This window comes from Scyliorhinus canicula, chromosome 19, assembly GCF_902713615.1.
Source record: "Scyliorhinus canicula chromosome 19, sScyCan1.1, whole genome shotgun sequence".
Lineage (NCBI taxonomy): Eukaryota > Metazoa > Chordata > Chondrichthyes > Carcharhiniformes > Scyliorhinidae > Scyliorhinus > Scyliorhinus canicula.
The window spans coordinates 8,566,705-8,592,386 of NC_052164.1; the positions used below are offsets into that span (position 1 = coordinate 8,566,705).

The 25,682-nt window shown below is 46.6% G+C and overlaps 1 protein-coding gene across 6 annotated transcripts in view; it reads left to right on the forward strand.

The window, feature by feature from the left end:
- Positions 1–25,682, forward strand: part of LOC119954359 (protein AF-10-like) — a 182,639-nt gene that overhangs the window by 31,215 nt on the left and 125,742 nt on the right. For 4 of the 6 annotated variants that reach the window (XM_038779541.1, XM_038779535.1, XM_038779536.1 and 1 more), the window contains 3 exons: positions 4,428–4,531; positions 10,107–10,200; positions 14,769–14,873. In XM_038779541.1, the coding sequence (XP_038635469.1) occupies positions 4,428–4,531; positions 10,107–10,200; positions 14,769–14,873 (303 nt within the window). The remainder of the gene's footprint in view (positions 1–4,427; positions 4,532–10,106; positions 10,201–14,768; positions 14,874–25,682) is intronic. The other 2 variants (XM_038779537.1, XM_038779539.1) reach the window with 1 other exon arrangement.

Below are 25,682 nucleotides of genomic sequence, written 5' to 3' on the forward strand. Positions count from 1 at the left end.
AGGCTCCGCACGGACTGTGACCCAAGCCGGGAATCAAATCTGGATCCCTGGCGCTGTGAAGCAACAGTGCTAACCAGTGTACTACCATGGCCGCCCTTATTAGGATTCCTCACTCGGATACGTTTTCACGGCTGAAGCTAGCCGTTGCACTGGAACCAGCTATTTGGATCTGCTCCTGACTACACCTGGTGGCTATACTTTCAGCTGCCAAGGTATGAAGCTCTGCAATTCCTTCTCTAAACTTCTCCTCCATCTAAATGCTCCTTAAAATCAACTTCTCTCATTTTAAAAATGAATTTAAGAGTACCCAATTATTTTTTTTTCCAATTAAGGGGCAATTTAGCGTGGCCAATCCACCTACCCTGCACATCTTTGAGTTGTGGGGGCGAAAAACACGCAAACACTGGGAGAATTTGCAAACTCCACACGGACAGTGACCCAGAGCCGGGATCGAACCTGGGACCTCGGCGCCGTGAGGCAGCAGGGCTAACCCACTGCGCCATCAAGCCACCAACCCACTTCTCTGATTGTCCTTTTGGGCACTTCTTTTTATTTATGTATTTGATTCCAAACGTGTAAAACACAGCAACATATACAGAAACACACTCCACAAACACTCAGTCCACAGTTTGTACAATGTTTCCCTTTTTTACTCCCCCCAGACAACGAACAGTTCCTCGAACATCATCATGAACAAGCCCTCCGCTGACTCCCTCAATTCAAATTCAATCTTTTCCAACTGGAGAAAATTGTACAAGTCCCCCAGCCAGGCCACCACCCCCAGCGGGGTCCCCAGCCTCCAATTGAGCAGGATCCTTCACCGGGCAATTGGAGAGGTGAAGGCCACTTCCCCCCCAGAAGCTCTGGCAGTCCAATATCCCAAAGATCCCCCCCCCCCCCCCCCCCAGACCACCCGTTTATATCCCAATCCTACTCTCCCCAGCTCATCCAGGAGCAGTAGTTGCTCCAACAAGGTGAACTCTGGGAAACGTCCTCCACTCCTTTCACGCAAAGTCCATCACCTGCATCTATCTAAATTGACACCCGCTCGGCAACTCAAACCTCTCCCGCACCTCATCCAGACCTCAAACTTCCCTTCCGAGTTCCTCACCAACTCTGCCCTCCTCCACTTCCCACACATCCCATCCAACTCCCCCGGCTTAAACCTGTGATTCCCAGGCAGTTTCACCAACACCGACAGCTCCTCCCAATTAAATGTCTCCGCAGCTGATTCCACTCCCTAACCGTTGACCGTACCACCGGGCTCCCGGAATGGCAGGGGGGCCGTCACCAAAGCCCTCAGACTGGAGCCCCTACAAGACTCCTCCTCCATCTTGACTCACACCATCCCTGCCCCTCCCCCAACCATCGCCTCACCGTCTCCACATTCGTCGCCCAGTAACACTGCAGCAGGTTCAGAAGCACCAACCCCCCCTTTCTGTCTCTGTAACCGAGCTCTCTTTACCCTCGTCACCTTCCCTGCACATGTAAACTCCGAAATCACTGTCTCCAATTTCCCGAAGAAGACCTTGGGGAGAAAGATCGGGCTGGTCTGGAAAATGAACAGGAACCTTGACAGCACATTCATCTTTACCATCTGCACCCTCCGTGCCAGTGTCAGGTGTAATGTATTCCATCTCTTAAAATCCCCCTTAATCTCCTCCACCAACATTGTCAAATCCCACCTGTACATCATGGCCAATTCCCTCGTCACCTGAATCCCCAAATACCTGAATCCTTCCCTCGCTACCTTGAATGGCAACACCCTCATGTTGGCCCCCCATCCCCCGCATTCACCGGAAACACTTCACTCTTCCCAACATTTAACTTATACCCAGAGAAGGCCCCAAACCTCTCCAATAGTCCCATGATCCTACCTATACACTCCAGCAGGTCTGACACAAACAACAACAGGTCGTCCGCGTACAACACCCGGTGCTCCCTGCTTCCCCCCCGCCACTTCACTGACCCTCTGAGGGCTATCGCCAGTGCGAACAATAACGGCGACAGCGGACACCCCTGTCCCGAATCCCTGTGCAGCACAAAACCCCGTGAACTCGTCTCATTTGTACGTACACTTGACACCGGGGCCACATACAACCGAGGCACCCACGCCACAAACTTTGGGCCAAACCCAAACCTACCTCAGATCTCAAATAAATATCTCCACTCCACCCGATCAAAAGACTTCTCTGCATCCATAGAGACAACAACCTCCGGCACCCGTCCCACTGATGGAGTCATAACTGCATTTACCAGTCTCCTTTAGGCATTTGTCTCGACACCACCTTATTGGGCTTGGTGCCAAATTTTGTTAATGCTGGTGTCTGATTGGCTGCATAGGAAATTCACCCCCCCCCCACACAACCCCTCCTCAGACACTGATGGTGGGAAAAACTGGGTGCAAATCCTGGAACTCCCTCTCCAACAGCACTGTGGCTGTACCTGCACCACAGGGACTCAGCCGTTTAAGAAGGCAGCTCACTATCAGCTTCTCGAGGGCAACCAGGGATGAGCAATGAAGCTTGATCTAGCCGGCAGCCGCTGCAACTAGGGATGAGCAATGAAGGTTGATCTAGCCAGCAGCCGCTGCAACTAGGGATGAGCAATGAAGGTTGATCTAGCCGGCAGCCGCTGCAACTAGGGATGAGCAATGAAGGTTGATCTAGCCAGCAGCGGCTGCATAACATGAAAGAGTAAAGTAAAGTTGTTCACTGACAGTTTTGCAGTGACAGACAGTGAGCCATGGAGGATACTGTACTGGGACTTCTGTTTTAAAGATTTAAGTTGTTGGGTTGGTGATCTCCAAAAGCTACTTGTTAACGACCAATAGCGACTGGAAATGAGCTTGTATACGTTTGGAACACCTTTCACTGATGATTTCAGTTTTCTTTTTTGTGCAAGAATGAATTTTGAGGAGTTGAAGTTGAAGGCAGCAGTTCGATTGTTGGGGAATTAAATATTTCCAAGCTTTTCCCGGTCAAGCGTAGAGTGAGATGTTGGCGCAGTGGGTTAGCCCTGCTGTCTCACGGCGCTGAGGACCCAGGTTCGATCCCAGCTCTGGGTCACTTTCTGTGTGGAGTTTGCACATTCTCCCCGTGCCTGCGTGGGTTACACCCCCACAACCCAAAGATGTGCAGGGTGGGTGGATTGGCCATGCTAAAATTGCCCCTTAATTGGGGGAAAAAAAGAATTGGATACTCTAAAATGTATTTAAAAAAAGAGTGAGTGGTGAAGTTGAGTTTCCCAGAACAGTGATCACCAACAGGCCAATGAAACTGAAAGTGTGCCTCGCATTTCTATACCGTTCTTAAATTCAGAGCACTTCAAAGCCAATGAAATAGTTTTTGAAATGTGACAGGAAACGTGGCGGAAAATTTGACGCTCTCGTTCCCCATGATGTTGTGATTTTGATAATTTAGTGGTTGAATTGAGGATAGTTTGGTGATGTAGCTATTCTCAGACGTAGGTTTTGATGAGCATTGTGCACCAGAAGCTGTTGAGCACGTGACATGCCCAATATCTACTGTTCTGGACCATGGCACGATTGGAAATGAAACTTGCGGTGTGATGGGAGTTAAGGTGTTGAGAGTTAAGGTGTTGAGAGTTAAGGTGTTGAGAGTTAAGGTGTTGAGCGTTAAGGTGTTGAGCGTTAAGGTGTTGAGCGTTAAGGTGTTGAGCGTTAAGGTGTTGAGCGTTAAGGTGTTGAGTTTTTTTTTAATAAATTTAGATTACCCAATTATTTTTTCCAATTAAGGGGCAATTTAGCGTGGCCAATCCACCTACTCTGCACATTTTTGGGTTGTGGGGGTAAAACCCACGCAGACACGGGGAGAATGTGCAAACTCCACACGGACAGTGACCCAGAGCCGGGATCGAACCTGGGACCTCAGCGCCGTGAGGCGGAAGGTGTTGAGAGTTAAGGTGTTGAGAGTTAAGGTGTTGAGCGTTAAGGTGTTGAGCGTTAAGGTGTTGAGCGTTAAGGTGTTGAGCGTTAAGGTGTTGAGCGTTAAGGTGTTGAGCGTTAAGGTGTTGAGCGTTAAGGTGTTGAGCGTTAAGGTGTTGAGCGTTAAGGTGTTGAGCGTTAAGGAGTTGAGCGTTAAGGAGTTGAGCGTTAAGGTGTTGAGCGTTAAGGTGTTGAGCGTTAAGGAGTTGAGCGTTAAGGTGTTGAGCGTTAAGGTGTTGAGCGTTAAGGTGTTGAGCGTTGAGGTGTTGAGCGTTGAGGTGTTGAGCGTTGAGGTGTTGAGCGTTGAGGTGTTGAGCGTTGAGGTGTTGAGCGTTGAGGTGTTGAGCGTTGAGGTGTTGAGCGTTGAGGTGTTGAGCGTTAAGGTGTTGAGCGTTAAGGTGTTGAGCGTTAAGGTGTTGAGCGTTAAGGTGTTGAGCGTTAAGGTGTTGATTAATAGCTTCCTTTTCTCTTCCCATTTTAGACCTGTTACCTCTGCGAAGAACAAGGTCGGGAGAGTAAAGCTGCCACGGGAGCCTGCATGACCTGTAACCGCCACGGATGTCGGCAGGCGTTCCATGTTACTTGGTGAGAATATTTTTTGAAAAAATCACTCGACCTTTTCCACCCCGAGGAGCCCAGTTTTCGCCCTTCCGACGTAAAGGTGCTGACTCGAGACACGGTTCACCACCCACAAGAAGCTCGGAAAGGAATATACATTCCGTAAAACTAGAGAAACAAAGCCCCAACAGGGTAGATGAAGAGAGGTTGTTGCCACTTGTGGGAGAATTAAACATTTAAAAGCTGCCATAAATACAAGAGAGTTACTGAGAAATCCAGTGGGGGTTTAAAGAGAAATTTCTCTGTTCCCAGTAGTTAGAATGTGGAACTTGTGTCTACGGAGCTGAGGACCCGGATTCGATCCCGGCCCCCAGGTCATTGTCTGTGTGGAGTTTGCACATTCTTCCCCACAACTCAAAAATGTGCAGGGTACGTGGATTGGCCGCGCTTATTTCGCCCCTGAATTGGGAAATAAAATAATTGGGAACTCTAAATTTATTAAAAAAAGAATGTGGAACTTGCTACCACAGGAAGTGTTTGAGGCAAATAGTTTAGCTAGTTTCAAAAGTAAATAAGGTGCACACACAAGAATAAGATGGAATATAAACATATGTTGTAATGCTGGAATGAGAGGAGACTAGAATGCATTACTAACACCTGTACAGACCAGTTTGGCCAAATGACCTGCTCCAGTGTTGGACATTTTTATTATTCTTGAAATTTCAGGATTCATGGTGAGGACACTGACCTTTGCTGTCATGGACCTGGCTCCCAATATTTGCTAGGGAGGGGGGTGCGGTCCATACAGAGCAGTAGACCTCTTCACTCCTTTCATACTCTTGACGGATTGAAATTGGTGACGAGGGTGCACAACCCCAAGCTGATGGGATCCCCTTTAAGTATTCAGATTGGGCGACTCATCCCGTTCGCTGCCTGAAGGTAGGCCTGACCCACAGCACCCTTACCTCCACCGTGGGGAGGGTAAGGAGGAAGGTTCTGAATCTACCCCATCCAGATTTGGTATTAAATCTTTGACTTTTGGCACCGATCTGAACCACATCAGACTTGAGTCAACTGTGCCAACCGGCCCCCTGCCCAAAGGAGCCTGAATTACTCTGGCAACATCCACTTTTACTTGCATGTTGCAGCCTGGAACTATGCAGAGTGACAGCAGAGGCACCAATTTCTTTCCATCCCTTGCTGACCAGGAATCTCTCCTGCTCTTAATAACAATAATAATAATCTTTATTGCCACAAGTAGGCTTACATTAACACTGCAATGAAGTTACTGTGAAAAGCCCCGAGTCGCCACATTCCGGCGGCTGTTCGGATACACAGAGGGAGAATTCAGAATGTCCAAATTACCTAACAGCACATCTTTCGCGACTTGTGGGAGGAAACCGGAGCATCCGGAGGAAACCCACGCAGAACGTGGAGAGTCCGCACAGTGACCCAAGCCGGGAATCGAACCTGGGACCCTGGCGCTGTGAAGTCATAGTGCTAACCACTGTGCTACCGCCACCTGCAGGTGGCATAGATACATAGAAACCAGAGGCTGGCCTTTTGAGCCATTCATTTTTCAAGAATATATATTTTATTCAAAAAATGCAAGTATTTCCACAAATACCTAAATAAAACACTCAGATATATTACAGTTTATCATTTTTTGTTTTTGAAAGCTAACTAACTATTGTTACCCCCAAAACAAGTCTTCAAAGACAGTGATGAACGGCTTCCACCTTGAGTAAAACCAGTCTTCCGATCCCCCTAAAGGCATATTTAATATTTTCTAGGGCAGCACGGTGGCGCAGTGGGTTAGCACTGCAGCCTCACGGCGCCGGGGTCCCAGGTTCGATCCCGGCTCTGGGTCACTATCCGTGTGGAGTTTGCACATTCTTCCAGGGTAGGTGGATTGGCCACACTAAATTGCCCTTAATTGGAAAAAAATGAATTGGGTACTCTAAATGTATTTTTAAAAACGGGAAAATAATTAATCTTTTCGAGTCGCACAAATTCTGCCACATCTCCCAGCCAGGCCGAGACCCTAAGTGGCACCGCCAAGGTCTATCCTAGCAGGATTCATCGCCGGGCAATCAGAGGGACATCGGCCTTCCCCTCCTCAGGAAGCTCGGCAAAGCCGACAACCCAAACATCGCACCAATGGGCACGGCTCCAACCTTACCCCATGGTCACCGACATGGTCTCAAAAACCAAGGCCCAGAACGCAACCAATTTTGGACAGGACCAAAAGATGTGCAAGTGGTTCAATGGCCCCTTTAAACACTGCTCACACCTATCCTCCACATCGGGAAACAACCCACTCGTGTGCACTAGACATGTGCGCCCCATGAGCAACTTTAAAGTGTATAAATCTCACTCCAGGACCCACCCTCCAGTGCCAAAACCAATTCTTCCCTCTTCATCTTTTAATAATTTTTAAATTAGTAATCTTTATTGTCACAAGGAGGCTTATATTTTTTTAAAATTTAGAGTGCCCAATCATTTTTTTTTCCCAATTGAGGGGCAATTTAGCCTGGCCAATCCACCTACCCGACACATCTTTGGGTTGTGGGGGTGAAACCCACGCAGACACGGGGAGAATGTGCAAACTCCACACAGACAGTGACCTGGGGCTGGGATCGAACCAGGTTCCTCAGTGCCCTATGCAGCAGTGCTAACCACTGCGCCACCGTGCTGCCCATAAGGAGGCTTACATTAACACTGCAATGACGTTACTGTCACAATCCCCTAGTCGGCACATTGGGTACAGAGAGGGAGAATTCAGAATGTCCAATTCACCTAACAGCACGTCTTTCGGGACTTGTGGGAGGAAACTGGAGCATCCGGAGGAAACCCACGTAGATACGGGGAGAACGTGCAGAGTCCGCACAGACAGTGACCCAAGCCGGGAATTGAACCTGGGACCCTGGAGCTCCGAAGCAACAGTGCTACCCACTGTGCTAAATCGGGGGGGGGGGGGGTAGGGAGGAAACATGCCCTTCTGCATTTCCTGCCTCTGCTTCTTGAATTCACTAATGATGAACTCTTATTAACTGCTCCATTGTGAATTGGGAAGGTGTTGACGACACAGGGATGTTCATTTTCCTTCATTGCGCCATGAGGGTCCTCTGAATTTGAGCAAGGGTTTTGTTCGATTTGAACCTTGTATTGTAACCCGCCGTTATCACACGTCAGAGGAGAAACCAATGAATTTCACTTGCTTCATTCTATTCCCCACCAAAGGACCTTTTTACTGGGTAAAAAGGGGCCTAAAACCAATTCTCTAATTAGGAGCCACCTTGTGTGCGACCGATCAATTCATGCCCCCCCCCCCCCCCACCCCCCAAACAAATATCCTTTGATCACTTTCACCCATATGATGGAAAAATTTGCAAGTTGATACATGTTCAGCTGAGTTATGAACACACCTTTCTTGGGCCATCAAGTCCTGGAGTGGGATTTGAACCCATAGATTCTAGCTCAGGGGCAGGGTGCTACCCACTGGCCTCTCTGGTTGGGCTCCAATGACGTGATTGGCTCCTGGCTCTGCTATTTTAATTGATGGTTTGAACAGGACCTGAACAGACCTGTGGTAGACCTGGATGGAAGGCCAGAACAGTGTCAGGTTAGGTATTTAAAAAAGAATACTTCCAATGTGCAGCCGCAGAAATAAAACATAGGCCTCCCCTGCCCTGTGAGGGCACCATGTACCTCACCCAGCGCACCTGTGCTCAATAACACTTGGGCCAGCAACTCCTTAATTTTAAAATTTTCACCTCTGTTTCCCCCTCGCACCCTCCACCCCTCCATCTCCCCCTCACACCCTTCGCCCCTCCATCTCCCACTCACACCCTCCGCCCCTCCATCTCCCCCTCCACCCACTATATCTCCCCCTCACACCCTCCATCTCCCCCTCACACCCTTCGCCCCTCCATCTCCCACTCACACCCTCCGCCCCTCCATCTCCCCCTCCACCCCTACATCTCCCCCTCACACCCTCCATCTCCCCCTCACATCCTCCACCCCTGCATCTCCCGCTCAATCCCTCCATCTCTGTAATCTCCACCAACTCTACAGCCCCCCGAGACCTCTGCCGGAATTGGAGGAGTGCAATGTGAACTCAAAGTCCAGAATCTCATGGATTAAGTGGGACCAATGATGGTGGACAGAGTAGCAGGTTACAGTGATATGGGGTTGGAGGTCGCAGGTTACAGTGAAACGGGGTTGGAGGTCGCAGGTTACAGTGAAACTGGGTCGGAGGTTGCAGGTTACAGTGAAACTGGGTTGGAGGTTGCAGGTTACAGTAATAGGGGGGTTGGAGGTCGCAGGTTACAGTGATACGGGGTTGGAGGTCGCAGGTTACAGTGATACGGGGTTGGAGGTCGCAGGTTACAGTGATACGGGGTTGGAGGTCGCAGGTTACAGTGATACGGGGTTGGAGGTTGCAGGTTACAGTGATACGGGGTTGGAGGTCGCAGGTTACAGTGATACGGGGTTGGAGGTCGCAGGTTACAGTGATACGGGGTTGGAGGTCGCAGGTTACAGTGATACGGGGTTGGAGGTCGCAGGTTACAGTGATACGGGGTTGGAGGTCGCAGGTTAGTGATACGGGGTTGGAGGTCGCAGGTTACAGTGATACGGGGTTGGAGGTCGCAGGTTACAGTGATACGGGGTTGGAGGTCGCAGGTTACAGTGATACGGGGTTGGAGGTCGCAGGTTACAGTGATACGGGGTTGGAGGTCGCAGGTTACAGTGATACGGGGTTGGAGGTCGCAGGTTACAGTGATACGGGGTTGGAGGTCGCAGGTTACAGTGATACGGGGTTGGAGGTTGCAGGTTACAGTGATACGGGGTTGGAGGAGGTTCACACCAATCATAAAGCATCAAATTGGATCTGGTTCTCTGCACTCCTCCAATTTTGGCCTCCTGCACATCCCCAATTTCTTTTAAAATTTAGAGTATCCAATTATTTTATTTTCCAATTGAGGGGCAATTTAGCCTGGCCAATCCACACAACCTGCACATCTTTGGGTTGTGGGGGTGAAACACACGCAGACACGGGGAGAATGTGCAAACTCCACACGGACAGTGGCCCAGGGCCGGGATTCGAACCCGGGTCCTCAGCGCCGCAGTCCCAGTGCTAACAACTGTGCCACGTGCCGCCCCAATTCCAAAGATTCCTGACCTTCTGGAGAGAGCGTCAGTTCAGCATCTGTGATTCGCCATCTTGGGGGACGAGGAAAAGGGGTTATCAGATTTTGTTTTCTGTTCACGCTCCCGTGAAGCGCCTTCCTGTTGTTTTCCTCCATTAACGTTGCTCTATAAATGGAAGTTATTACTGGAGTGAGTGCATTTCTGTTCAGGGCACTATGTGGTTTTAAACAAAATAAAATAATTGATTGTGTGAAAGATTCCTTCTTGGCAATTATCTCACCCAGTGAGGGTGACTTGCGAGGTGGCTACGTGAGGGCACAGCAAGCAGTGGGGATCATGACCTCGCGTTTGCTGAAGACCCGCTGTGTGGCCGGCTGACCCTGGGATGTTCCGTAGTTTGGTGTTTGTGAAATCTAGGGGTGCAACTGACGTGTGACGTTTTCCTCAGTGCTCAGATGGCGGGCCTGCTGTGTGAAGAACAGGGCTGTGAAATTGACAACGTGAAGTACTGTGGCTACTGCAAATACCATTTCAACAAAGTGGTAAGCCGACACCTGGCAGTTATGTTTTATATTCTCTCTTGAGGTTCTCCAAATCTCTGATTTCCTTTTCTTAACTCGCAGTAAGTCCCATTCCCATATCACTCCTGTGCCCACAGATCTATTGGCTCTGAATTAAGAAATGTTTCAATTTAATATTCTCACTCTTTTACTTCCCAAAACCCTCCATGGCCTCACTCTTCCCTGTAACTACCTGTAATCTATGGAAACCTCTTGATATGTCGGCATTCAACTAATTCTAGCCTCTCATGCATTTCTGACTTTAACTGTTCCGCCATTGTTACCCTTGTCTTCAGTTGCTAGGCCAAGCTCTGGAATTACTACCCTAAAACTTTCCACCTCTATTTCCCAAACTTCTCCACCTCTGGAATTCCCAAGCTGGAATTCTCAAGCTCTGGAATTTCCAACCTCAGCCGTTCCACCTCTAGTTCCTTTTACCCCTTAATGCTCCTTAAAACCGACATCGCTGACCAAACATTTGGATTTCAGCCCCATTATTTTCTTGTATGGCCTTGCAGAAAGTGTTGTTGATAATGTTCATGTGGAGCGCCTTGGATCATTTAACTATGCTGAAGATGCAATATAAATGCAGGTTATTGTTTCTCAGAATCTTTACTGTAGTAAAACATCCCCAGGCTTTTTTTAAGGACTAGAATGATGGAATTTTACACCGATCCAACAGAGGAGATGTTAGGACAAGTATCGGAAAAGCTTGACCAAAGAGGTAGGTTCTAAGGAGCATCTTAAAAGGAAGAACGACATGCGACATGTGGAGAGCATTAGGCAGAAATTCCCAGAGATTGGGGCCGAGGCGGCTGAAGGCTGGTTGCCAATGGCGGGTGATGGAAGTTGGGGGTGGGGATGTGCAAGAGGGGATGTGGAGTTCTTCACAGATTGTGGGTCTAGGGTCGCAACGAAGGTAGGAAGAGACCGGTCACAGTGGGATGACAACAATGTCTGAGACACTTGCGCCTTGAAACACATGCACTTGAGCTGAATTACTGGAGGCAGATCGTCTCAATTGAAATGTCCGTCTGGCTAAATATTTGGCCTATCTAAGGTGGATCTACAACACGCGAGTGTGAATGTGGTTAGAGTTTGGAACACTGTGCATGGCCGGGTTCCCTGGGTTGATTCCCAGCCTTTGATAAGTCACCAGATGCCAGCCAAGGCTGCACTTGGCTGCATGATGGAGTGTGGAATGGAGTCACTGTGAAGCTCCCTAGGCTTTAATTTAATGTTGGTGCGTACACACAAACATCAGTACCTAGACCTTGCTCTTTCTTCCTGTGTAAGTTTACAGATTGACTCTGTGGAGAGGTTGACCGTTGATTGTATTTTCATCTGTTCTCCCCCTCAACATACGTCAACTCTCCATCATTGATCGCAGAATTGGCAAAAGGGCAGAGAACCATGGTTTATCCCCCCTGAGGACAATCAAGCCCAAGTTCAGCTAACTTGGCACCGAACAGGGGAATGAACCCAGGACCTCCTTGAGCAGTGCATTTGAAGCCTCTGCTGATTTGTGTGTGTGTATATGAGCCCTGCGCAATGAATGAACTACTTATTTGCTGCAGGGCAGATTGATGAATGCATGACTTCGAGAGAGTGATTGAAAAGAAAAGGGAGCAGAGCAAAGTGACTTGGGAACATACATGGGAGTGTATCTGCAAAGTATCTGCTCAAAGATGTGGCTGTCTTGAGATTAATGACTGCCATACCCCACCATCTGCAGCGAAACCTGTTTATTCTCTTGAAGCTTGTATCTGAGTCCATTTATTATCTTTGAATTCCAAAATGCCAAACCATTTCCTATTCATTGCGTACAGACTACCAGATGGCTGAGTGTTAAGAGGCCTGTAGCACAGACACAGGAGATTCAACATAACTGCAGCAACAAAGCTTTTCAGGTCAATTAACAACATATGAACCCCAAAGATTTGGTGTGTAACAATGCATAATTATTTTTTTCTCCTCATATTTTCATTTTCCCGCTTTCCCTCCTCTCTCTCTCGCTTCGGTGTGGCAGCACTCTGATGCCTTGTACATCTGACAATTATTAAATGAAAATAAATTGAATGTGCAGCACAGCTAAAGACCATTCGGTCAACAGTGCCATGCTGTTGTTTATGCTCCACTTGAGTCTCTTCCTGTCCATCTTCATCTCATTCCTCCGGTTCGTTTCTCCCTCGAGCACAAATTGAATTTCCCATCAAATACATCCAGGTTGTTCTCCTCAACCATCCACATTCTAATCCGTCTCTGGCTAAATAGCTTTCTCCTGTCTACCCTATTAAAGCCACCCTTTCATAATTTTCATAACTTTTATTAGATTGTTTAAAAGCAAGCCAGCCAGTTCAATCTTGCCTGACAGTTATAATGTCTTGAGTTCTGGTATTGTTCCTGCAAATCTTTCTCCAGTGTCTCCGTAACCTTTTTCTGTTCTTGCCGAAGCCAAGACAGTGGGCATCAACAAGCTATTTGCCTACAGTTGGCATCACAACCCAGTTCTCGCCCAAATTCCAGATGCATTTCTGCCAGGGGTAAGCTGTTGCATAGTGATGCGGAACTGGGACCCTGGCTGATTTTTGTATTTTTCCACTTTGCGTCTTAAACTGGAAGCACCAAGGTCAATCTTGTCATCTTGGCAGAGACCAGATCCTCCTCCTCTCTGTGGAGTTCTTCAGTTAAGGGTGTACTTGCCCACTGAGCTATCGATGCTATAATAAGCCCCGATTATTCTGCTGATTGACAAATCCTTGCCCTTCTCTAAGCCACTCTTGAAGTTAAAATGGGATCATATTAGCCAAGGAGAAAATGCTGGAAAACCTCAGCAGGTCTGGCAGCATTTGTAGGGAGAGATGACCCTTTGTCAAAGCGGTGATCTGGACTTGAAACGTTCCCTCTTTTCTCTCCCCACAGATGCTGCCAGACCTGCTGAGGTTTTCCAGCATTTTCTCTTTGGTTTCAGATTCCAGCATTGGCAGTAATTTGCTTTTATTATGGGATCATATAGGGTCGATTGATTATAAACTTTAGCAGGATGTTTCAATTTGTACAAGAGAAAAAACACCTTTTGATGAAGCACCACGTTTTATAGAAGGTGACATGAAAAAGTAATTTTCAACGTTACCTCAAAAGTAGAAAAATAGTCACGAAAGAAAGACTTGCATTTATATATCACTGTTCATACGTTCAGGACATCCCAAAGCACTTTAAAGCCGTGAAGCACTTTTTGTGTGAAGGTGTCACTGTTGTAACATAGGAAATGAGGCAATCAATTTGTGCGCAGTATGCTCCCACAAACCGTAATGAGGTTATAATCCATTTTTCAGGGTTGGTTGAGGGATAAATTTTGACTAGGACACCGGGGAGATCTGACCTGATCATTTCCAACATGGTGCAATGTGATCTTTTTGCTCAGTTGAGAGGGCAGCAGGTCCCGGTTTGATGTACCAACAGAAAGGCAGTACCTTCTGGCAGTGCAGCACTCCCTCAGTAGTGTAATGGAATGTTCACCTGAATTTTACGCGCAAGATATATACCTGGACGTGGCCTTGACCCAACAACCTTGTGACACAGGGGTCACTGCTACCAAGCGAGTCACAGCTGAAATTAGTTTTGTTTCAGGAATCATATCTTTCCTTTGAGGGGTTAGTTGATGACTCTTTCAGTGAGCTTGCACAGGCTTGATGGGCCAAATGGTTTCCTTCTGTAATTCTATGATTCTCAGCATTTGGAAATTTTCACTTGCACAGTTGTTTGTGATTGAGCCTGTTGCCTTCCTCGATGGCCGGACATGTTGATGTTGACCTTGGTATTGGAAGGGTGTGCCGAGACAGGAGCCATTCAGACTGATTTGTTTTGTGCTGGTCTCTGTCACTGACGCCCTTGTTGCTGCTGATGGTTGAGGTATCCCGATCTGTTTATAATCCTGCCTCTCTGTACTGTGATGGTCCCCATTGCTTCTCCAAACAGGTCTGATGCCACATGAGTGTTGTATTACTTACTGCCTGATGCCAGATCCGCAATATAAACAGGATGTAAGTTGCATGCATTCTATTCTTTCAGTGTCACACTCCGCCCGTCACCATCTCGCAGCACATCCAGAGCCAGTGAAAGTAAGAATCCGCTTTGGACAGTGTAATGGAGCAGGATGTTGACTGGTTTAAGACTGTTATGTAGTTACTTGCTGGTAGTCAGAATGGGGTTTGGGTGCGGCAATTGATTTTGGAGACCTCAACAAAGAAGGGGAAATTCAGCCAGGTTTTCTGCTCCTGATCTGTGATCTACTTTAGCAAATGCAGGTATGGGTGCAGAGTGACGACTGGGTAGAACTCTAACCGCCTGCTTCAGGCATTGTCTCACCATAATGACCACCCCAATGAGGCAACCAATTGTTGCGCATGCAACTGAACCTCAGAAAAAATTGGGAGCAGGGAAATTTTTTAAAAAACCTTCACGAAAGCAGTTTGCTGTACAGGACTTACTTTGGTGTAAAGAAAAACCCTAGATTTTTATTTAACGTTGAACTTTTTTAAATTCCGCAGAGGAAATGTCGGCATTCGGCTAACACTGCCTATGACCAAGGCCTCAGTGATTCGTCTTCCCATTCTCAAGATAAACAGAGCTCCCTTTATGACAAACAGAGAAAGGTTTGTGTAAATCTTGTATTAACCTTTATGTTAGGACAGATCTAATGAAGAATGGAGTGTAGTGAATGTGGTCAGCAGTGTGGTATCAAAATAAAAGACTGAAGTTGGGGACAGAAAACTAGGAACTTTGCAAACAGAAGTTGCATCTGCTAGCTGCCCGGTGTCCTTGATTGGAAATGATACACATGGAAACTTTGAGTGAGAGAAAGATTAGTGTCAACTGGAATCCACCGCCCCTCCACATCTTACCAAACAACTTTCCAACGCTCATTATCACGGTGTACATCTTCGGAAGCGAACATTAAAAGGAAAATAGTACTGTAGCAGATTGAATAGTCCAGCATCCAGAGTCCCTGCCAGTGCTTGCTAGTTGTGTGTTTGAGCGAAGGTGTTAGTGCCTCATATCAGCTCTGTTATTTTATGTTGTTAGCGGATCTGTCAAACAAAGCAGGAGTGTTACATGCGGTGTGTCAATTATTCTGCAGACGCGAATCTCTGTTTAATTGGCCTATCCCTTTATGGGCACAAAGTCCTATTACTGTAAATAGGCCAGGCCTTTGGTCAATTAGAGGCTATTTACTGCTGCTGATTTTATAGGTCTTTTTTAATACTTTCAAGACGCCACTTGAAATTTGGCACTATTATATTGGCAGAGTCACATTAGATACAAGACTTCCAATCTATTTCTTTATTACTGTTGCTTTTGCGGGTCATGCGATACTATTTGAAATATGTCATACTATATTTCCGATGCAATACAAAAAGAGATTCAATGGCTACAATTGTTCTCTGACCCTAGGAATTAACGAAGAGATACAAATATCAATATTTGCCTATTTCAGTCAGTTACCTTCAGGGCAGTAGTGCCTGAGGTGTAGCCACAGACCATCAGCTCAAGTTGGCAGTTAAACCATGTTCTTTTTTTTAAATATAAATTTAGAGTATCCAATTCATTTTTTCCAATTAAGGGATAATTTAGCGTGGCCAATTCACCTACTCTGCACATCTTTTGGGTTGTGGGGGCGAAACCCATGCAGACACGGGGAGAATGTGCAAACTCCACACGGACAGTGACCCAGAGCCGGGATCGAACCTGGGACCTCGGCGCCGTGAGGCAGCAGTGCTAACCCACTGCGCCACCGTGCTGGCCTAAACCATGTTCTAGAAGCTGATTCACCACTGCACAATTCAACTGATCCTGCTCGTCAAAATGTATCTTGAATGTAAAGATTGACTGTTAATTATTTCTGAGAGAATGTTCCTAACTACGCGAGGAACATTCATCCTTTATTAAGATGTGCAGAAGTATGACAATATCCCAATATAAATGACTGTGAATTAAGACCAACCTGTCAGATGCTTAATGAATATGATCCTTCAAAAAAAAAAAAAATTATCTTCAGTTTGATGAATGTTTTGGGCTTTTAATGATTGAGTTGGCCGTACACTTTTCTACCATCATCTCGTACTGCTTCTGATTAACTCCAGTTGTGTGTGTGTGTGTGTGGGGCTGTGTGTGTGTGTGGGGCTGTGTGTGTGTGTGGGGCTGTGTGTGTGTGTGGGGCTGTGTGTGTGTGTGTGGGGCTGTGTGTGTGTGTGTGTGGGGCTGTGTGTGTGTGTGTGGGGCTGTGTGTGTGTGTGTGTGGGGCTGTGTGTGTGTGTGTGGGGCTGTGTGTGTGTGTGTGGGGCTGTGTGTGTGTGTGTGGGGCTGTGTGTGTGTGTGTGGGGCTGTGTGTGTGTGTGTGGGGCTGTGTGTGTGTGTGTGGGCTGTGTGTGTGTGTGTGGGGCTGTGTGTGTGTGTGTGGGGCTGTGTGTGTGTGTGTGGGGCTGTGTGTGTGTGTGTGGGGCTGTGTGTGTGTGTGTGGGCTGTGTGTGTGTGTGTGGGGCTGTGTGTGTGTGTGTGGGGCTGTGTGTGTGTGTGTGGGGCTGTGTGTGTGTGTGTGTGGGGCTGTGTGTGTGTGTGTGGGGCTGTGTGTGTGTGTGTGGGGCTGTGTGTGTGTGTGTGGGGCTGTGTGTGTGTGTGTGGGGCTGTGTGTGTGTGTGTGGGGCTGTGTGTGTGTGTGTGGGGCTGTGTGTGTGTGTGGGGCTGTGTGTGTGTGTGGGGCTGTGTGTGTGTGTGTGGGGCTGTGTGTGTGTGTGTGTGGGGCTGTGTGTGTGTGTGTGGGGCTGTGTGTGTGTGTGGGGCTGTGTGTGTGTGTGGGGCTGTGTGTGTGTGTGGGGCTGTGTGTGTGTGTGGGGCTGTGTGTGTGTGTGGGGCTGTGTGTGTGTGTGTGGGGCTGTGTTTTATTTTGATGTTGTTTTCATTCGGGTCTGTGTATAAACTGCTTCATACAGTGTGTTGGTGATTGTTGCTGGTGACGGTGACAGTGGTAATGGCTGTGATCTATGAGTGATTGGTATGGTGTTGGTCTCTGTATTGACCGATTATTGTATTCATGTCTGTGATTGTTGGGTTTCTGATGTGTGATATTGCTGCTTTATACATTGTGAATTTTGTCATGATGACACTTGCCAGACTGATGATTAACTCATGTACATAATTGTCAAAACTAATTGATTTGTGTTAATGATGTCCTTGGTTTTTGGTTCTTTTGCTATGAGCTGATCACACTGAGGAGCTATGCTCCTAGACTTGCTCAGTTAAAATGAGCTTGGATTGGCTTTGTTGAATTTTGTTGGCCATTGTTGTGCTCCCAGTACTCCATTCCAATTTGAAAGCTCTGTTTTGAGTAATATTGATTTGCTGACTCAGTTATTTTCTTAAATACAGTAGCGTTAAAATGGCTGAACTCTGAAAGGAGTTTAGCTCAATTGGATGGTCAGCTGGTTCGTGATGCACAACAAGGCCAACAGTGTGGGTTCAATTCCCCATACCAGCAGAAGTTATTCATGAAGGCCCCACCTTCTCAACCTTCCCCCTCGTCTGAGGTGCTGTGATCCCACAAAGGGGAAAGCTGCCTATCATCATCTGTAATGTGGCGATGCCGGCGTTGGACTGGGGTGAGCACAATGGACTGGGGTGAGCACAGTAAAGTCTTACAGCACCAGGTTAAGTTCCAACCAGTTTGTTTCAAATCACTAGCTTTCGGAGCACTGCTCCTTCCTCAGGTGAATCATCTGGGATCATCTATGATCATCTGGGACTGTGGTGACTTTATTTTTACTTGCCTCTTTGATCAAGCTTCCATCCATCTGCCCTAATATTGCCTTGTGTGGCTCAGACAGACTTTGACTGATAATTGCTCCTGAGAAGTGCCTTTACTGCGTTAAAGGTGCCATATATAAATTGTTGTAGTTTTTCCATTGAAGATACTCCTGAAAAAACAGGATAATCGTTCCCTTTTCACTTTAGTCCAAAAGCAGTGGAAAGTGTTGGAGACCATGTGACGTCCCTAGTGATTATCATTTGCCCAAAGGCCTTCTCTCATCTTGATTGATATATCTTCTAACTAGTCAGGAGTCATAGAGTTCCTGGTGCATGACAAGTACCCATTAGAAAGAACAAAATTGGCCTGTTTATTTTTATTTAAGAGACTGTTTGAAGATGATTGTTCATACATAAACCCTGCAAGCTATACTCCAACCATCAACTACAAATTCGGTTGTAGGAAAATAGGTTTGCTTTTGCAAAGGCAGCTGTCAATGAAAGAGGGTGTGTCTCAGTTTTGATGTTTTTCTATTTTGAGTCCAGTCACTGGTTTAAATCCTATTTGACAGATTCTTGAGGAGGATGTTGAGGAGAGGAGACTCAATTTAATATCTGTTGGACCGTATTCTCATTAAGAACAAGCTAAGGCACTAAGACATTAGAGGGGGTGCAGAAAAGATGCACCGGAATGATTCCTAGAGTCAGGAACTTAAGTTCAGTGGTGTTGAAAATCTTCAGGGAGTCTGGATAGAGTGGAGAGGCATTCCCATTGGTGGAAGGATCGGAAACCCAAGGACATTGATTTAAGGTGATCGGCAAAAGACGCAATGGCGATATGAGGAAAAACCTTTCTCGGCAGCGAATGGTTGGGATCAGGAACTCCCTGAGAGTTTGGTGGAGGCACGGTCAATTGAGGCTTTCGAAAGGAAATGGGAACATGATCTGAAGAAGAAATGTTTGCTGGGGGGGGGGGGGGGAGAGGAGAGAAGGTGAGGAGAGAAGGTGAGGGAGTGACTCCAGGTGAAGGTGTATTGCTCTTGCAAAAAGACAGCATGGATCGAACGGGCCGAAGGATAACTTCCTGTCCTGTAACAATTTGATGGCATTGCCATTTTAGATCACTGCTCAGTGAGAATGAGTGTACACATGTTAGGGGCTGGTTTAGCACAGTAGGCTAAACAGCTGGCATGTAATGCAGAACAAGACCAGCAGCGGGGGTTCAATTCCCATACCAGCCTCCCCGAACAGGTACCGGAATGTGGCGACTAGGGGCTTTTCACAGTAACTCCATTGAAGCCTACTTGTGACAATAAGCAATTGTTGTTGTTGTTATTATTATTATTATTATTATTATTATTATTATTTAAAGGGCAATTTTGAGATTGGCAATGATGACAACACAGGTCCAGAGTCTTACATGTGTGAAGAACAAAATGATAACCAATGCCCAATGAGTCTTTACCTCACATTAATGCTTCCAGAGACAAGGGAGGAAAAGTAAAGTTCATATTTGTGCCGATTCTGATTGGGAATATATTGTGAAACCTCCATTGATGAGATCTCTGGCACCTGCCCAGCTTCTCGCCGTCATTCAGACTTGCTGTAATCAAGTTTGTTTTTTTTGAAAAACGCGTTTAATTCCTTACATAACTTCCCACACACCAGCATATGGAGTCCTCCCTTTCAACTGATAGCATGACTCTGTGTAAACAGCTTCACCAACCCAGCCAGCTTGGGTTCACGTGATATGAAGCTCTTGAGGTATACTCCGCAGAATTAATGGTAGCAGTGAAGGGTAAAGCTTTCGGCAAGAAAGCCAGAAAACCAAATCCTAAACTAAATCTACACATCCTAGGAGCACACACAAGGGTGACACTGAGTTCAATGGAGTGGAAAAATGGTTTGTGGTTTAAGCCTGCGGTTAAATATGTAGTCAGTAGTTTTAATGCACCATCTGCCTGTTCTCTATATAAATGTACAAGTTTCTCCAGTATATTAGATTCAAAAGCAGTGCCCCATAACTGATGCATTTTTCTGTTCAGCGCAACATCACAGAAATCCAGTATTGCAGGGGCAGCACGGTGACATAGTGGTTAGCACTGCTGCCTCATGGTGCTGAGGACCCGGGATTGATTCCGACCCCGGGTTACTGCCTGTGTGGAATTTGCACTTTCTTCCTGTGCCTGCGTGGGTCTCATCCCCACAATCCAAAATGATGTGCACGGCAGGTGGATTTTCATTTCATTTCATTTCAGTTTGATTGGCCACGTTAAAATTGGCCCTTAATTGGGGAAACAAATAATTGGGTACTCTAGATTTATTTTTAAAATCCAATATTGCTGCATGATCAGCCGTGTATCTACCCAAGCCTATCTGTTGGTGAAACCCCCATCCAGACCTTTTCTAGGTTCCAGGCTTCACCATTCCACAACTCTCCGGCTTACCTCGACAAACTGGAACTTGACCTGAACTCGGTTACTTGTATCCTGACGAGCACCACACGCTGCTCACCCATCACCCTGTTTTGACTTTTTGGAATCGATTTGGCTCCCGATCTATCAATGCATCAATTAAAAAAATTCTCATCCTTGTTTTCAAGTCGTCCTATAGCCTTGCCCCTCCTTCTCTCTCTATTGTCCACCAACCCTACAAATGTTGGGCATCTATCTGTGCTCCACAAAATTCTGGCTGTTTGGGCATTCCTGATTTTCACTTCTGCCGGAGGCCTGAATTTCTGAGAGCCTCTACACTCCCGAACCCTGCACGTCTCTCTCTCTCTCTCTCTCTTCCTTTACAATGGCCCTTGCAGCTTACCTCTTTGACCAAGATTTTGGTTACAGTCCCAATACCCCTCTTTGTCTCAGTAAAACCTTGCCAACGTTTCCTTGAAGGGCCTTGGGACATCTCGTGATGTTGAAAGTGCTCTATAAAAGCAACTTGTTGTACATCAAAGTAATCTGGGTGAAATTAACCTTCTGAAAAAAAATAGAGGAATCGTGCCCTTTCGCCAGTAGATCAGTAGATGAATGCATCATGATGTGTGGTACTGATTTGAGCGGAGGAGGCAGTTCCCAGATCCATGGACTTCACCAAGTTCACAGAGCTTGGATTAAACTGCAACGTTGGCTGGAGCATCGTCCACCAATGAATGCCAATACCTGCTCTTATATTGTGTCTCTCTTGTGTGGTGCCAATCACACTGAAAGTACTCTGGTTCTCGGCTCACTCTGGGAAGATTACTCTGTCAGCCTCTGTAAGAATGTCCCTCTGTAGGAAAATAACAACAGGACCTGGCCTCTCAACCTCCTGTGTTTGTTCAGCCAGTTTAATTGGACAATGGCTAACTTGTACCTCAAATCGATTAAAGTCTATTGATTTCAGTATTGAATATTTCAGTTGATCCATTGTCCGCTGCTATTTGGGGGTGCAAGTTCCATATGTATGCTTCCTGCTGCCTCACGGCGCCGAGATCCCAGGTTCGATCCCGGCTCTGGGTCACTGTCCGTGTGGCGTTTGCACATTCTCCCCGTGTTTGCGTGGGTTTCGCCCCCACAACCCAATGAATTGGATACTCTAAATTTATAAAATACAAAAAAAAATGTGCTTCCTGAAGATTTAGAGTCCTGAGAGGTGCGGGCAAAATTGGCTGGAGGATTGGATTGGGGGGGGGGGGGGGGGGGGGGGGCAGGGGGGGGTGAGATGAGATGTTGGAAGTTTCTAGGTGCATGCTTGGATTGGCCCCAAGTCCTGACACCGTGCGTCAACCCTGTCGCAGCTCGTAGCAATGTGTGGCAAACAATTTTCTTCTTAAGACAGACCCTCCTGTTGTGCCCTGGCTTTGCAGTTGAAAGCTTTCATCTCTGTGTTTCGCCCTGTATATTTCATGTCATGTGACGCATCATAAGGGCAACTTCAAACAGCCATGAGTGGCGTGACCACATTAAAGGGATATTTGTCACAGTAACTTGAAAATGGAGCATGTGACAGAAGAAAATAGTGTTCTTTTTGAAAAGGAATTAGTACTGGAGTTAATTAAAAATGGAATTGGTATCTTTGGGAATGTCGTTAGAAAGTTTAAGCTATATGGAACTTGCTTCTATGGCCAATTCGCTAAGGTAGAGTTCCCTTTGGAATTGAGCAGCAATCAGAAATGTGCTTGAAATGCGATTGTTCAACTTCTGTTAAACTTTCTGTCCAAAGATAACTTGCATAATCCTCGTCCTGAACCAGCACAATCTGACAGCATGATAGACTTTAATTGTTTATTTTGTAATCCTTGCATCAAAACATATTCCTGGATACAATTAAGAATGGTAACCTGCTTTAGTTTAATCGGTACGAATGAAAATAGCGATATCAAAACATTTTTTAGAAGTGTCGAGCAGTCATCACCTATAAATAAGACGCTGAGATTATACTTAGCCATTTGTGAACTTCATTTGTGTGCACTCTTTGATTTCTTAGTCAATCAGGTTCGATCCTGGCTCTGGGTCACTGTCCGTGTGGAGTTTGCACATTCTCCCCGTGTTTGCGTGGGTTTCGTCCCCACAACCCAAAGATTTTTTTTTTTTTTTTAAATTTAGAGTGCCCAATTATTTTTCCAATTAAGGGGCAATTTTGTGTAGCCAATCCACCTACCTTGCACATCTTTGGGTTGTGGGGGTGAAACCCACGCAGACATGGGGAGAATGTGCAAACTCCACACGGACAGTGACCCAGGGCCGGGATTCGAACCCGGGTCCTCAGCGCCGCAGTCCCAGTGCTAACCACTGCGCCACATGCCGCCCCCCACAACCCAAAGATGTGCAGGGTAGTTGGATTGGCCACGCTAAATTGCCCCTTAATTTGGAGAAAATGAATTGGGTACTCTAAGTTTAAAAAAAAAAATTCCACTTCACGTTCCCTTCCCCACCTGCCCCGAGACACCTGTCACCTGCCCAGTTTCTGTCCAAACATATCCCCTTGTCAACGATGATGAAACCAATACTTTCATCTAATTACATTTATTATTAAAAGATTTATCTGGAATGCAGAATGTTGCCCAGAGCGTAACTCTAAAGCTAGCAACCTCTGTGATCCGAATATCTTAGGTTCGGGTCTAGGGCCAGAGGGCATAATCTCCATTTGACACTCCATACTGAGGATTCTCAGTGATGTGAAGATGGAGTTGCCAACACAGCAGGAGTGCCCTGGAGCTGCTGGAAACTAAAGTTTGTTCTCCAGGACACTGCTGTAAGTAACCAAAGAGAAAAATTATTTTATATTTAATTGAAGACTTTTGATTTTACTGTAAAATGTTGGATTGCGGGTGAAAGACAGCTGACCAGCTCTCACATAATCATTTAATTGGGTGAGAAAGAGCAGGAGGAACTGTCGCAACGTGTCGAGCTCATGCCCACATGCAGCAAGATCCGGACAACATTTTGGCTTGGGATAAGTGGAAATACCATTCGCACCCTAAATAGCAAGCAATGAGCATCTCTCAACAGATAACCCCTTCCCCATGACATTCAGTAGTATTACCATTGTTCAATCCCCCACCATCAACATCCTGGAGGTCTTAATTCACCAAAGCCTCAACTAGACCAGCCGCATGCATGCTGTGTGCACTACAAGAGCAGGTCAGAGTAGGAATTGTACAGGCAATAACTCTCCACCTGACTCTCCAAAGTCTGTCCACCTTTTTTTTTTAAGAGTACCCAATTCATTTTTTGAATTAGGGGGCAATTTAGCGTGGCCAATCCACCTACCCTGCACATCTTTGGGTTGTGGGAGCGAAAGCTACGCAGACACGGGGAGAATGTGCAAACACCACACGGACAGGGATCGAACCTGGGACCTTGGCGCCGTGAGACAGCAGTGCTAACGAATGTGCCACCGTGCTGCCCCTGTCTGCTATTTATGACCTACAAGTGTGATGGAATACTCTCCATTTGTCGGGCTAGGTTCAGCTCCAGCAACGTTGGGCATTCGGCACGATCCAGGACAAAGCAGTCCACTTGATTGGCACCCCATTCACCATAGAGTCATCAAGTCATAGAGCCTTACACAGCACAAAAAGAGGCCCTTCGGCCCATTGTGTGCATGCCGACCATCGAGCAATCTAATCTAATCCCATTTTCTAGCCCTTGGCCAATAGTTTTGCATTCTATCGCTTTTTAAGTACTCATATGAATGTTTCTTAAATGTTGAGGGTTCCCACCTCTTGCCATCCTTTAAGGCAGATTCCCACCACCCTCTGGAAGAAAAAGATTTTCCTCAAATCGCCTCTAAATACCCTGCCCTTTACCTTAAATCTATGTCTCTTGGTTATTAACCCCTTTACGAAGGGGAAAATCTCCTTCCTATCTATCCTATCTATGTCCTTCTTAAACATGCACTCCCTCCACTGCTGGTGCCCCATGGTATCAACGAGTGCCATCTACAAAATGCACTGGAGCACCTCACCAAGGCTGCTTCCTTCCCAAACCGTGACCTCTACCACCTAGAAGGACAAAGGGAGCAGATGCGTGGTAACACCGCAACATACAATTCCCTTCCAAGCCCCACGCACCCTCCCCACTTGCAAATATATTGTTCCTTCACTGGGGCAAAATCCTGGACCTCACTCTCTCACAGCACTGAGGCTGTACCTACACCACTTTGATTGCAGTGATTCGGGAAGGCAGTTCGCCACCACGTTCTCCAGGGCAAATGAGGATGGGCAATAAATGCACACACCAATAGCCCATGGATGAATAAATACTTTTTAAAAAAAAAAACACTTTCCACTTCAGAGTCAGGTTTTTAGATATCCTCTGCAAACCTTTCTTCAGGCTGTTGTCAGCAATGGAGAATTTTTGCCGTGAGGAAAGATTGATCAAGCTGCTTTGAACAGAGGGGGGTGAGGGGAGATTTAATTGAGGGGCCTAGATAGGGTGGAAAGGAAGGTCCTATCCCCCATCGCGAGTAAGGGGCCTATATAGGCTCTTTTAATCTATCTCACTTGGGACGGTCAGTAATCAAGGGACATAGATATAAAACGGGTAGGGTGACTTTGAGCTGCACATATTCAGTGTTTGTGCCTCAAAGTATGGTGGAAGATATATATCCAGGGTTGTATGGACAGAGCAGGGGAAGCCAGCAAAGGGTTGATGGACTCAATGGCCTCTTTTCTGTGTTGTACAACTTTATTTTTTTATAAATTTAGAGTACCCAATTCATTTTTCCAATTAAGGTGCAATTTGGCGTGGTCAATCCAGCTACCTTGCACATCTTTGTGTTGTGGGGGTTAAACCCACACAATCACGGGGAGAATGTGCAAACTCCACACGGACAGTGACCAGGAGCCGGGATTGAGCCTGGGACCTTGGCGCCGTGAGGCAGCAGTGCTAACCCACTGCGCCACCGTGCTGCCCGTTTTGTACAACTTTACTGCAGCATTGTCTTGTCAGGCACTCTGGGTATCTATTATTTCTCAGGTAATGAAAGCAAATCTGCAAGATTTAAAAGTAGATATTTTTGCGAGTCTTTTTCTCCCCCTGACATCCCCCATTCTTCATTTTTGAATGAAATCATTGTAGTCACAGGTTATATACAAACCCTGGATGGTCTCCAAACATTTAAACACTCCAGGAAATTTCCCAGGCAACCGCAGTGTAGTGCCAAGCGATTTATTTTTA